We start from the raw sequence: 13186 nt of genomic DNA on the forward strand, positions 1-13186 counted from the left end.
CCAGGATGTTGTTGAAAAAGGGGTGAAACGGTGAGGGTAGGAGGCGAAGAAAAAATCCAGAGACTCAAGAAGCCCTTCCCCCAGTTCCTCCGGTGGGCCAGCCATGGTGACTGGTTCCGCCTCTGCTGAAGTCTAAAGCTGTCAAACCTGCTTCACTAACACTTTTTTTGTTAAAAAAAAAATTCAAATATTTAGAAAACACACAACTATTGTAAAGAAAAATTCGAACTAGATATATGTTGTTGTTGTCTTCTGGAAGCAGATTACCAGACCTGTTTTCTGAAGCATCTCTGGGTGGATTTGAACTGCCAACCTTTCAGCTAGTAATCGAGCTCTTGACTGTTTGTGCCACCCAGGGAATGTGTATGTAACCCAACCAACCCATTGCCATGGAGTCAATTCTGACTCATAGTGACCCTATAGGACAGAGTACAAACGCCCCATAGAGTTTCCGAGGAGCAGCTGGTGGATTCAAACTGCCGACCTTTTGGTTAGCAGCTGAGCTCTTAACCACTGTGCCATTAGGATTCTCTCTCTCTCTCTCTCTCTCTATATATATATATATAGACCATACTGTTTGTGTCACTCAGGGACACTGTCTCTGTGTGTGTGTGTGTGTGTGTGTGTGTGTGTGTGTGTGTATATGAAAGGAGCCCTGGTAGTGCAGTGGTTAAGTACTTGGCTGTTAACCAAAAGGTTGGCGGTTTGAACCCACCAGTCTCTCCGGGGGAGAAGGATGTGGTAGTTTGCTTCCGTAAAGATTATAGCCTTGGAAACTGTATGGGGCAGTTCTACTCTGTCCTATAGGGTCTCTATAAATCAGAATCAACCCAATGACGATGATATATACATATAACATATTTAAAATCAAACCAAACCAGTTGCTGTTGAGTCGATTCTGACTCATGGCGACCCTGTATGTGTCAGAGTAGAACTGTGCTTCACAGTTTTCAATGGCTGAGTAGCTTTTCAGGGCTTTCCTAGTGGACCTAGGGAGATATAGATGATAGACAGATAGACAGACAGATTGATAGATAGATAATCTTCCATCACCTCCTGCCTGGGCAAAATAATTGTCTTCTTACTGGTCTCTGTGGCTTTGGTCTCACAGACCCCAATCAACAGCCGTACAGTTCTGTCTTAAGAACAGATCTGACTAGTTAAAACCCTTCAATGGCTCCTTACTCCTCAGATCAAATGCAGACTCCCTACCATGGCTAATACGGCCCTTCATGATCTGGCTGTGATCCCCCCATTCAGCCCCTTTCCTTCTGAGGCTCTAAACTCCAGCTATCTTCAGGTAGTCCAGGCTATTCTCTGTCCTGCCACACCTCCTCCCCTCCCTCAGCTCCCTTGCCTGGCTAAATCCTAGTCATGCTGTGCCTCTAGTAATGTCCCAGTCCCTATGTGATGCTCCCACAGCCTCCCGTGTGTCCGTTATTACACCTGATCACACCAAAGCTACCTGTCTTCAAGTCTGTCTTCCTCTTCACGGCGGGGAAGGAATTATTTATTTAATTCACCACCCAATTTCCTCCCCTGGCACAGAAAAGTCTCCTCCCCCCATCAGTGTTTGTTGCGGGCTGAATAATAATAATACCTAACATTTATATGGTGTTAATTCCACACCTGTCACTGTCCTAGGTGCTTAACATATATAAATTCATGTAATTCACACAGCAACCCCGAAGTTGATACATCTTCAATTTACCAATACAAAAATTAAAGCGTGGAGCAGTTAACTAACTTGCCTCAGGTACTAAGTGGCCGAGCTGGGGTTTGAACCAGGCACTTTGGTTTCCCATAAATGAATCTGGAAGGAAAAGGACAGGGCCCTCAGGGAAGGAATCCAGACAGGGCTTGATCTGTGTGCTTTGCATCTAAAGGTTTTCCTGTCCTCTCCCATTTTGCTCCGGGGGAGCTCATTTTATCAATTAGGAGACAGAGGCTGAGAGAGACCACAGATAACTCCAGGCATAATGTGGAAGAAGCCCTGGTATTTACCTGGGGGCCCAAGAGCGGGGCTGGCGCCAGGGTCGCGAGTCCTCCGCACCAAACTACAACTCCCAGAAGGCATAGGGCGCTCACAATCCGCGCGACGTAACGGCGGCATCGGGCGCAGGCAGCTCGGCTCGCCTGGCCGGTCGACTGTTCGGGCGGTTCCGTTCGGACCCCAGCCTTGGCTCTAGCCTCGCGGTAAGTGGAACAGCCCGCGCAGACCCGGCCCACCGAGGTTCCGCAGTGCGCGGCCGCTGTCTCCACTTTTGAGCGGGAGTGCGAGAGTGCGCGCGGATGGGGGGATGGGCGTTGGCATCTACCATATGGGGGCACCTGGGCCGAACTAAGTGATCCTGTGGAGAAGGAACCCAGAGAGGGACTCCCAGGCCGCAGCCTTGATGCAGCCGGCCGTTGATGCAGCCGGCCCTTGGGCGCACTGTACTGTGTGTAGCACGTACGTAGACCAGGCCGCCTTGCTCGGGTCTGAAGGCGCTGGGTAGGGGTCAGCCCCGCCCCCTGAGCGAGGGTCCCCAGGACTAGAGGGAATGGGGCGAGGTTTTCCAGCTGCATGGGTCTGAGGATCCGCTTCTCCTAGCAGACCTCTGCTAGATAAGAGATAGAGCCATCACCAGAAAGCAAGGTTGTCCGGGCTCATCTGTGTGTGTTACGGGATGTGGTTGAAACGGTAGGCAGAGATTGCCCAGGTCAGAGGAACCAGTGCACACGTGGAGAGGTGGTGCGGGTCGTCTGGACTCAGATCCTTACAACTCCCTCTTCCCCCGCCCCGGTAGATGGGAGCCGCTTCCCGGGGGCAGAGCTGGTCAGCATCCTCGACCTGCCCTCACACCTGAAGTCAGAGAAGAGCCCTACCCTTTGCCCCGTTTTGGGGTCTACTCTGTCTGTCTGGTCTTCAGCCCTAGTGGCTGCCCAGTTTGACAAAGGATCAGGACAATGATACTGGCGTCAGTGCTGGGGAGCGGTCCCCGGGGCGGGCCTCCACTCCGGCCCCTCCTGGGGCCCGCACTGTCACTCCGGGCCAGCTCCACTTCAGTCACGGATACACACCACGTGGAGATGGCGCGGGAGCGCTCCAAGACCGTCACCTCATTTTACAACCAGTCAGCCATCGACGTGGCAGCCGAGAAGGTGCGCAACTAGGGGGATGAGGCCCAGGGTCCGGAGCTGGAGCTGGTGGCCAGGGAAGGGACGGAGCTCATATGGCCGGGACGGGGTGTTGGGGGTCTACTGCTCAAGGCCCATCTGCTCCTCCAGCCCTCAGTCCGTCTTACTCCGACCATGATGCTCTATTCAGGACGCTCTCAGGATGGCAGTCACCTTCTGGTAAGATTCCTGTCCCTTATTCTTTCCTTGGCCCCTGGAACTCTGCCCCAGCCACTCAGGTCCTGAACCTGCCTTTCCTCCTCTTTTTCTTCTAGAAAAGTGGCCGGTATCTGCAGCAAGAGCTGCCAGTGAGAATTGCTCACCGCATCAAGGACTTCCGCAGCCTGCCCTTCATCATTGGCTGCAACCCCACCATCCTGCACGTGGTAAGGTGGCCTCAAGGGGTGTGAGTTTCCCTCATGAGGTAGGTCTTCCATCAGTATGCCTACCTCCATGGGGCAGCTGGGGTCTAGAGAGGCAGAGACTTGCCTGTCAAAAGGTTTCAGGGCCAAACAGGACTCAGCCCCAGCTAAGCCTTCAGAGGCCAAGGCTACATATTCACAGAAGCTTGAAGGGGCATGATGGGGGTTTCAACAAAGTGAATTGGTTGGGTGGTGATCTCCATGGGTAGGCATGGATAGCTGTTCACGGCAGCCCTGTGACTCCCCACACCTCTTCCTTGCAGCATGAGCTGTACATCCGTGCCTTCCAGAAGCTGACAGACTTCCCTCCGGTGAGGGCTGGGCCAGGGCAGGGTGAGGGGCTAAGCGGTCAGGGCTGACTGCTTGTGCTCACAAGTCTGTGGCCTGCAGATCAAGGACCAGGCAGAAGAGGCCCAATACTGTCAACTGGTGCGTCAGTTGCTGGATGACCACAAGGATGTGGTGACCCTCTTAGCTGAGGGCCTGCGTGAGAGCCGAAAGCACATAGAGGTCAGGGGCAGCCAGGGGGGCGCAGGCCTGGTTGTGGGGGCTGGGAAGGGACACAGGATTTCTGAGGCCCAACTCTTTACTAGAATGAGAAGCTTGTCCGCTGCTTCTTGGACAAGACGTTGACTTCACGGCTTGGGATCCGCATGTTGGCTACACATCACCTGGCACTGCACGAGGACAAGGTTGGGGGTGGGGAGCTGACACCTGAGACCCAGCTGGGAGTGTCAAGGGTGGCAGAGGGTACTGGGTCGGGTCCCCTTGGGTTGGAGACCTAGATCAAGGCCTGGAGGAGAGCATTTGGTGGATGAGGTGGGGGTGAAGGTATTGCCTAGTCCTAACCTTCTCTCTCCTGCCAGCCTGACTTTGTGGGCATCATCTGCACTCGCCTCTCACCAAAGAAGATTATTGAAAAGTGGGTGGACTTTGCCAGGTAAGGCTACAATAGTCAGTGGGGTGGATGTCTTGGGGCAGGGAAGGCTTGGGACTGAGCCCTGTCCTGGTGCATGATCTAGGGCAGGGTTTCTCAACCTTGGCATATTGACATTTTGGACCAGGTGATTCTTTGTTGTAGGGGGCTGTCCTGCACCTATTAGAATGTTTAGCAGCATCCCTGGCATCTACTCACTTGATGTCAGTACCACCACCACCACCCCCAGTTGTGACAACCAAAAATGTCTCTAGAAATTGCCGAATGTCCCTTCTGGGGGAGCAGAATCACCCCCTAGTTGAGAACCACTGGTCTAGGGATACCTGTCCAAACACTTGCTCCTATCCATAGACGCCTGTGTGAGCACAAGTACGGCAATGCCCCCCGCGTCCGCATCAACGGGCACGTGGCTGCCCGTTTCCCTTTCATCCCTATGCCACTGGACTACATCCTGCCGGAGCTGCTCAAGAATGCCATGAGGTAGGCTGGTCAGATATGTGGGGGAGTGGGGGAGGCAGGAAGTGGGGTGTCACCACCTACCAGGTCTGTCTATCCCCCTATATAGAGCTACGATGGAGAGTCACCTAGACACTCCCTACAACGTCCCAGACGTGGTCATCACCATCGCCAACAATGACATCGATCTTGTCATCAGGTTTGCCCTGAGTGGGGGTTGGGCTGGGGTGGACAGAGGTTCCAGGCACTGTTTCTGACTTAATGTATGACCTAAGCCAACACCTGCTCTACTCTAGGACTTGGTGTCTGGTTAGACAAGATACCCTGTGTCCTGAGATTCCCATGAGCTGGATATTAATGAATCTGGGGCCAGCTGCAGGCCCCTGGGCCCTGCGCCTGTCAGCAACTGAGGGGCCTGGAGATGGGAAACAGTCAGGAGTAAGCAGTCAGTGGTGCTGGGCTGAGAGTAAATATCAAGTCCTGTGAGAAGGTATAAGCAGTCAGTGTCCCATACATCAGTGAGGATGGAGAAAGGAAAGCAAGGCCCAGGGGTCTGAGTGGACAGCATTCTGCCTTTGGGTGGAGTGGACAGGAAGGCAGACTTCACACTGTCTGCTTGGGAGGTGGTGAGCCTGTGTCAAAGCTGAGCCAAGCCCATGTTATTGGCATCCTGCCAGGATTTCAGACCGGGGCGGGGGAATTGCTCACAAAGACCTGGATCGGGTCATGGACTACCACTTCACTACGGCCGAGGCCAGCACCCAGGACCCCCGGATCAGTCCCCTTTTCGGCCACCTGGACATGCACAGTGGCAGCCAGTCAGGACCCATGCATGGGTGAGGCCCCACCTGGCCAGGATGGAGGGGTGGGGAGTCCCAGGGGACTCAAGCCTCTGAAGCCTCCTGTCCTATCCCCTGCCCACCCTCAGCTTTGGCTTCGGGCTGCCCACGTCACGGGCCTACGCGGAGTACCTTGGTGGTTCCCTGCAGCTGCAGTCCCTGCAGGGCATTGGCACAGATGTCTACCTGCGGCTCCGCCACATCGATGGCCGGGAGGAGAGCTTCCGCATCTGACCCCAGAGTCCTTGGCCTGCTTGCCTGCCCAGCCTGGGCCATATTCTGCCAAGACCTTCCAGGTCAGGCAGCGTCCCAACATGCTCCATTTGCTGCTGTATCTTGGGTCTCAGATCCCCAGACAGATGGACTTAATGTGGAGCTGGGCACCCCCACCCTCAACAGGGTCCACTGTTTCCCTTCCTCCAGGCCTTTGAAAGGGGAAATGGGGACCCGTGAGGCCTCCAGCACCAGCTCCATCATTCTCGTTCCTGGGGGACCTCCCCCACTTGGACCTGCTGTTTATTATTAAAGTTCATATTTTGAATGCCCTCGTGGGCCCTGTGTGTGGGGTAGGCAGGTGAGTTTTTGCTTTTGTCCCTGGTTCTTGGGTTTAACTAGTTCGTGTCCCAGTTTCTCTGTTCCAACAGCCCAGCAGTAGAAGTGTCTCCAAGTCTCTTGCACATTTGATTTGGTGGGAGTGAGGGTGACTTTGACAGCTTGTGTAAAGACCTTTGTTTTATTTAACACGTTTATGGGTCCCAGACAATATTGAAGGCCCAGGCTGGCCCAGCTCCAGGCCTCAGTTCTGACTCTTCCTTTCCTGCCAGTCACGAGTTCTGGAAGTGAAGGTTACCAGACTGGGCCACCTGATTCCTGAGCCTGAGTAAGGTTAAAAATACTGCCTGCCAGCTGTGTCTACTGCCACCAAGGAAAGGAACATACAAGGTTGTTTCCTGGCACACCCCAGCAAGGACTGGGTCCCCCACCAGAAAAAGGTGGGGCTCTGGTTGGGGGCCAGGAAGCTGGGCAAAAGAAAAGGGCCCAAGATAACAGGTAGGCTCAAGGTTATGCTTGAAGCAGAACTTCCCTATGGGAAGGTGGGAACCCCTTGCTCATCTTGCCAGGGAAGGAGAAGGAACGCCTGTGGGCTTGTCTGGCAGGATTAAGGAAAAGTCTTACCTCTTTTTGTCTTCACATTTCTGAGCTCTGACAGCTAACTTCCTGAGGCTGGCTCTAGATCTACGCTATTTCCTACCCTTCAGGGTGATGGGTGGTACAGGAGACAGGAAATTGTATCTGAAGGTCAAATGGCAGGTGGTGGGAAACCAACCACATGATTTGCTGGGCTGAAAAACCTCTGTCTGCAGTGCAAGTTGATGAAACTGGAGAAATGGGTAGCAGTCAGAGGGTGTCGGGCCTTGAATGTGCAGCCAAGAAGCTTGGGCTTTATTCTGGAGGCAGTGAGGATCCATGGACAGGTTTTAAGCTAAGAAGGGATGTCTCTGGTTGGATTCCCTAGAAGTAGACCCTGAGAGGATTCGTGTCCAAGTGATCTGTTAAGAACCCGCTCCCAGGAAAGACCCAGAGAAGGAGTAGGGGAAGCAGGGGACGGGAGGAAGCCAAGGAGGGATGAGATCTCCAACAAAATTCTGGGAGCCAGAAAGTTATGCCTTGGAGTTGGAGGTAAGGGAGCTAATTAAGCTCACCAGCATTGATTCACTCCTCCACTTGACAATCATTCATTAATGGCTATGCTGGGAACTGGGAGTGGGTATGTACTTAAATTCCCAGGTTGAAATCTTTTCAGCATTTCCAGGCAAAACAGCTCTATTAGTTGGAAGGCAGTTCGCCAAAGAAGACCCTCAGTTGCTGGCCTTTGAAAGCACCTCGAAGAGAATTGAGGCATACAAAGAAAACGGATCCTGGGGATCTGGGCAGAACACCTACATAGTCCTAAGAGGAACAGTCACATTTGCATGTTAGAAGAATCACTGGTGGCTGGTGGATTGGAGAATAAGGAGGCTGATGCAGTGACCTTGGTCAGGGAATTGTAAGGCCTAGGCTAATCCCTTAACTAGAAAGGATAGCATCGGTAACTGAATGGGTCCGGTTAAGTCAAAAGTGAGGCACCAGGACCCTGGGTGGGTGGAATAACAATCTTGAAGATAGGAGAGGGGTGGGGAAAGTTATTGGAATTTTAACTTTTTTCTGCCTGTTTTTTGGTTCTTATTTCTTATGCTGCCAGACCCCTGGCATTCACTGGCCCCCAGACTCCTCCATTTCTCACAAGCCAAGTTATCAGCACTTCCTACTGCCATCCCCCACAGATACCCAGCTCTGATGTTTCTTGATCTGTAAGCTCTGAGTCCCATCATCAGGCCTTGAGCATCATACCCCCCTCAGGGTTATTTCTAAGTCCAATAACCAAATTATAAATGAAAGAAAGCTCGGAGAATTGTCAAAGGTAACGTTTATTGAGCAGCTATCCTGCCTGGGCTAACGCGCTTGGATGCTAACAAAGGGTGGAGGTTCCAGACTACCCAGAGACACCTTGGAAGAAAAGTCTGAAAAATCAGTCATTGAAAACCCTATGGAGCACAGTTCTACTCTGACACGTGGGTTTACCCTATCTGGCACTGTCCAGTACTCTTGTATGTGTGGCATGTGTACACACACATATCTGGTTACCTTTGCCAATGCTGAGAAAACAGATATATCTCTGTACATTCCACCTAGCAGAGTCATACTTCAGGATTCCTGACTCGAGCCCAAGACACTCTCCGTAGTACCCGCTGCCTTTGGCTAGTTTCTGTTCAGGGGACTTCTAATTTTGGGGGCCTGAGCCTTTCTTTAGAAAGGTTATATTCTGTGAGGGTGACTTACTGGCTTTTCCTGATATACCCGTCCAGCTTCCCCCACCCCAACTGTATATTCTTTTCAGCTGAGCAAGAGAGAATCTAGAATCTGCAAAAATAGGTGTGACCAGTATTGGGCTGGAGGAGGTGGGCAGCGCGGGGAGAGAGGGGGCCTGAAGCCCAAAGGGTCACCTGCGACATTCTCCATACCTCGATGTCAGGCAGGCAACTGTGGAGTGGGGCAGCGCCCTGATATTTGCCACATCTTGGCTTCCTCTGGCACCGAGGACTTTAAAAAGATTAAGCTGAGTTAAACCACATGAGGGAAGTCTTTCTCCTCTCTTCAAGTCTAGGAGGCAGCCATATTTCCATACGGAAAATAAGGAACTCAAAGGCAACTCGCAGAGTAAATGTCAAGCTTGTCCGGGCGCCGCGGGGACGGCCACACAAACCAGTGAGGTCCCACCACATCACAGAGCCCACCGCAAAGTTTGATGCTGCCTCCGCCACGCCTTGCTGACCCGGAGGTAAAGAGCTGCGCGGCGCCGCATTCTGGCGTCACTTCCACCACAGCCATGGCGGCACAGGGAGCAGCTGCGGCGGTTGTGGCGGCGACTACAGGGGTTGCGGGGGAGGGAGAGCCCGGGCCCGGGGAGAATGTGGCCGTCGAGGGGACCGCCCCGTCCCCGGGCCGCGTCTCTCCTCCGACCCCCGCGCGCGGCGAGCCGGAAGTCACCGTGGAGATCGGAGAAACGTACCTGTGTCGACGGCCGGATAGCACCTGGCGTGAGGGCGGGGCCCAGGGCCGGGGTTTAAAGGACGAGGGGGCGGGGCCTGAGAAGGGGTTCTAAGAGGGATCCAGTGCTAGGGGCCGGGAGTCGTGGGTGGTGGAGACTGAGACGGAGAACACCGAGTTGCGGACTCCAAGAAGCCAGCTCAGTAATCTTGGACTCATTCCTGGGCGCCACTGCAAACCCCACCAGTCAGGCGATCACCAAATTCTTCATATAGTATGTAGAGCTCCCATTCCACTCCCTTGCCCAGTCTTAGGCTTCGTTTCCTTTCTTGTTAACCCAACTTCCTCACCGGTCTCTGGTCTTTGCGTCTGCCCCTTCCACCTCTCCTCTACAGACGCCAGCAGAGAGGACCTTCAGAACACAAAAATGAGCTTCCCCTTCTCTTCCCTTCTATTGCTTTCCCTCATCTTCATAATAAACCCCAAACGCCTTAGAATGGAATTCATCTGAGTGACCTGCTGATTTCTAGCCACTCCGAGTAAAGGCCGTTGTCAGACCTGCTGTGTTCTCTGAGGACCATATGCTTTTTACCCCCTAGGCCCTCTGCTTGGAATGTTCTTTTTTCCCTTTCTTCTTGTTCACCTGACTAGCTCTTACTCATCTTTAATGTCATATGCTCTGTGATGCCGTTCCTGACTCACTTAACACAAAGTGAGCCATTCACTTCTGTATGTTCCCACCACATTTTCTTCATACCTCAGCTGTGGTATATGTAACATTGTTTTGTAATTGTCTGTCTTGCCCTATTAAAACAGAGCTTCTGGGGAGTTGGGGATAGGACCTGTTTTGATTCATTGCTGTGTCCTCTGTACCCGCCAACACAGCATAGGGCCAGTCGTGCAGTGGTTGCTTTACTCATTTACGGAATGGTTTGTTAGATGTCAGGCACTGTGCTAAAAACTTTACAGGCATTAACTCACCCTCTGTAATGGGCACTATTTCTATTTTACAGACAAAGAAACTGAGGCTCAGAAAGCTGAAATACTTGCTCAGTTACATATAGCTAGGAAGTGGGAGAGCTAGACTATAAACTCAGGCTGTCTGAATCCAGAGCCAGCCTTCTTGAACCCCTGAACAAATGAATGACTGAGTATATATAGTAAATTGAGCATTGAATTTGGAGTGAGACTTAAATTCAGCTAAGTATTAACAGCCCTAGCCTGGCCCACCTCACAGGGTTGTAGCAGTGATTGAATGGAATGGCAGATGTGGATGGGTGAGGTAGGTTATGTGTGGCCCTGGAATCTGGAAACTGCCCCTCAGTGTACGGGATCCCTCTTGTCTCAGCCCTGCCTTTCCTTCCTGGTGATCCTATCCTTTTTCCTTCACAGATTCTGCTGAAGTGATCCAGTCTCGAGTAAATGACCAGGAGGGCCGAGAGGAATTCTATGTACACTACGTGGGCTGTGAGTGGCTTGGGACATCCAGGGCCTGGGTGGGAGGAGAAGGATAGCAGGGCAGCACCCTCACGGCCCATCCCCACAGTTAACCGGCGACTGGATGAATGGGTAGACAAGAACCGACTGGCACTGACCAAGACAGTGAAGGATGCTGTGCAGAAGAACTCAGAGAAGTACCTGAGTGAGCTGGCTGAGCAGCCCGAACGCAAGATTACTCGCAACCAAAAGCGCAAGCATGATGAGATCAACCACGTGCAGAAGGTCCGGGCCCCCTCCCCTTCCCTGGGGCCCCAGGAATCCCAGCTACCTCTGCCAACTCCCATGGGCCTCTTGGGCACCAGTGCCAAAACACAGCAGCTCTCATTTCTTAAGCTCTTACAGTGTGTCAGGGCCTTTACCTACCTCCTTTCCTTATTCCTCACAGATGAGAAAACTGGGGCTCAGAGAGGGTAAGGGCTTGGCTATAGTGTCATAGCAAGGAAGTGACATATCTGAAACTGAAACCCAGTCTTCTTCAGTTGGCTGTGCCACCTTAGGTAAACTGACTTGAAGTCCAAAGGGAAGGGTAAAAAATGAGTAATAATCAGGCACTTGGTCTTGCTGAGCATCATGTACTGTATGTATATAAGTTCATCAGATCCTCCTCAACATTTCAACACCACAGGGATAATCATCTGTTCTTGTAGGTGAGGAGGCAAGCTTAGACAGGTTAAGTAATATGCCCAAGGTCACACAGCTATTCATTGGTGAGCTGAAATAGGAGTAATAGTGCCAAATATTTATTGGTCTTTGAGCCAAGTATTATGCTAAACATTTCACATACCTGATGTCACTGAAGTCTCACAGTAACCCTGTGAGGTAAGCATTATTATTATCCCCATTTTCCAGGGGAGGCACAGATAGGTTTAGGAACTCGTTCCGGGTTACCCAGTCAGGAATTAGGTTTGCACTTAGGCAGTACAACTTCAGAGCCCAGCCTTTAACCATGACCCTGACACATACTAGAATCTCGGGCCATTTGTCTCCAAAACCTAGTTTCTTTTCATCAAACCAGTTTGCCCTTGGCAGGTTACTTTTTCTCCACTCTAAGCCTCAGTTTCTTAATCTGTAAGATAGGGAGTTCAAACCAGAACAGGGTTTATCGAGCTCTCAAGGCATTCAGATATTATCGGTTTCTACCAACTTGATTTTGTCCTTTGAGCGCTTATTGTGTGTTTTGCAGCAGTGTTTTCAAACTGGGACACAGCCTGCTGGTAGATTGCAAATACCAGTTCAGTGGGTTGTGACTGGCATTTAGATTTTAAGGGAAGAAAGAAATAGGATATGATAGAAAGTATCAGAGAGCATTGCATTTTTTAAGAGTAGGTATTGTTTTGAGAACCTTTGATCTTACATACAGGCACCTGTGCGTAGATACACCAACATGTCAACTGGTTTACAATGCCAAATGCGCTTCTTATTATGGGTTATGTTAAAAAACATTTGAAATGCTCTGAACCAGAAAGTCCTCTCAAGGTCAAAGGCAGCACTATCCAATAGAACTTTCTGTGATGCTGGAGATTTTCTGTATTTGTGCTGTCCAGTAGAGTATCCACTAGCCACATGTTGCTGTTGAGCACTTGAAATGGGTCTTGTGTGACTGAGAATTAAATTTCATTTAGTTTTAATTAATTTAAACTGAAATAGCCACATGTGACTATCACTATTCTATTGGCTAGCACAGATCTATGGTCCTAGTAATTCCCCAACCACTTAGCACTGGGGAGTTAAGTTTCAAAGAAGTACTTCTAAGCTGGCCACTAGCAGTGTGGGTGACAGCGGGCCAGTGGTGATAAAACCAAAGAATGGATAGTAAAGCAATCAGCAAGTTAACAATTAGCAAGGTTCTCAGAGCCTAATGTTTAATTAATTCTAAATAAGCCTAAATAAATTTAATTCTAAATAAATTACAGCATTTAAGAAAAATGTTTTTGTAATTCTTTGATGTATTTGCAGGAGAGGACTCTGTTTTGGTGAGAGTTGGGAAATGCATTTTAAAGAGGCATGTGGGGAAGAAAATCTGTGTTCCCTCCTCTTTGCAGTGGTTAGGCTCGAGGTTGGACAAACCAGGGGCCCAGGCCCATCCCTGCTGATTACGAGTTCTGTGACCTCACCCTTCTGTGCCTCTGTTTCGTCTCTTGTACAAAGGGGGTAATGAACACTCTTGTCTGAAAGGCTTATCGTGAGGACTAAATGAAATAATGCCTATAGAGTGCTTGGCACTTGGATTAAATGGCAGCTAACTGTTTCCAAAGGCAAGTGACCTCACTTCTTCCTGCCTGTTT

The 13186-nt window shown here is 51.0% G+C and overlaps 2 protein-coding genes across 3 annotated transcripts in view; both read left to right on the top strand.

Moving 5' to 3' along the window:
- Positions 1 to 2106: 2106 nt before the first annotated feature.
- Positions 2107 to 6391, top strand: BCKDK (branched chain keto acid dehydrogenase kinase). 2 transcript variants are annotated; one of them, XM_004386690.2, is made up of 12 exons: positions 2107 to 2196; positions 2790 to 3144; positions 3271 to 3339; positions 3435 to 3545; positions 3845 to 3892; positions 3972 to 4091; positions 4175 to 4273; positions 4448 to 4521; positions 4870 to 4998; positions 5084 to 5173; positions 5652 to 5810; positions 5903 to 6391. In XM_004386690.2, exons 2-12 carry the CDS (start codon positions 2950 to 2952, stop codon positions 6045 to 6047), a joined length of 1239 nt encoding a protein of 412 aa, XP_004386747.1. In that variant the 5' UTR covers positions 2107 to 2196; positions 2790 to 2949; the 3' UTR covers positions 6048 to 6391. The 2 variants fall into 2 exon arrangements, with proteins under 2 accessions (XP_004386747.1, XP_023596759.1); XM_023740991.1 differs by lacking the exon at positions 2107 to 2196 and adding an exon at positions 2394 to 2452.
- Positions 6392 to 9228: 2837 nt separating this feature from the next.
- Positions 9229 to 13186, top strand: part of KAT8 (lysine acetyltransferase 8) — a 10023-nt gene continuing 6065 nt past the window's right edge. Inside the window, exons 1-3 of the mRNA XM_004386692.1 lie at positions 9229 to 9451; positions 10794 to 10868; positions 10948 to 11123. Coding sequence (XP_004386749.1) covers positions 9241 to 9451; positions 10794 to 10868; positions 10948 to 11123 — 462 coding nt within the window. The 5' untranslated portion in view covers positions 9229 to 9240. The remainder of the gene's footprint in view (positions 9452 to 10793; positions 10869 to 10947; positions 11124 to 13186) is intronic.

This window comes from Trichechus manatus, unplaced genomic scaffold (genome assembly GCF_000243295.1).
Source record: "Trichechus manatus latirostris isolate Lorelei unplaced genomic scaffold, TriManLat1.0 scaffold00170, whole genome shotgun sequence".
NCBI classification, from domain to species: Eukaryota; Metazoa; Chordata; class Mammalia; order Sirenia; family Trichechidae; genus Trichechus; species Trichechus manatus.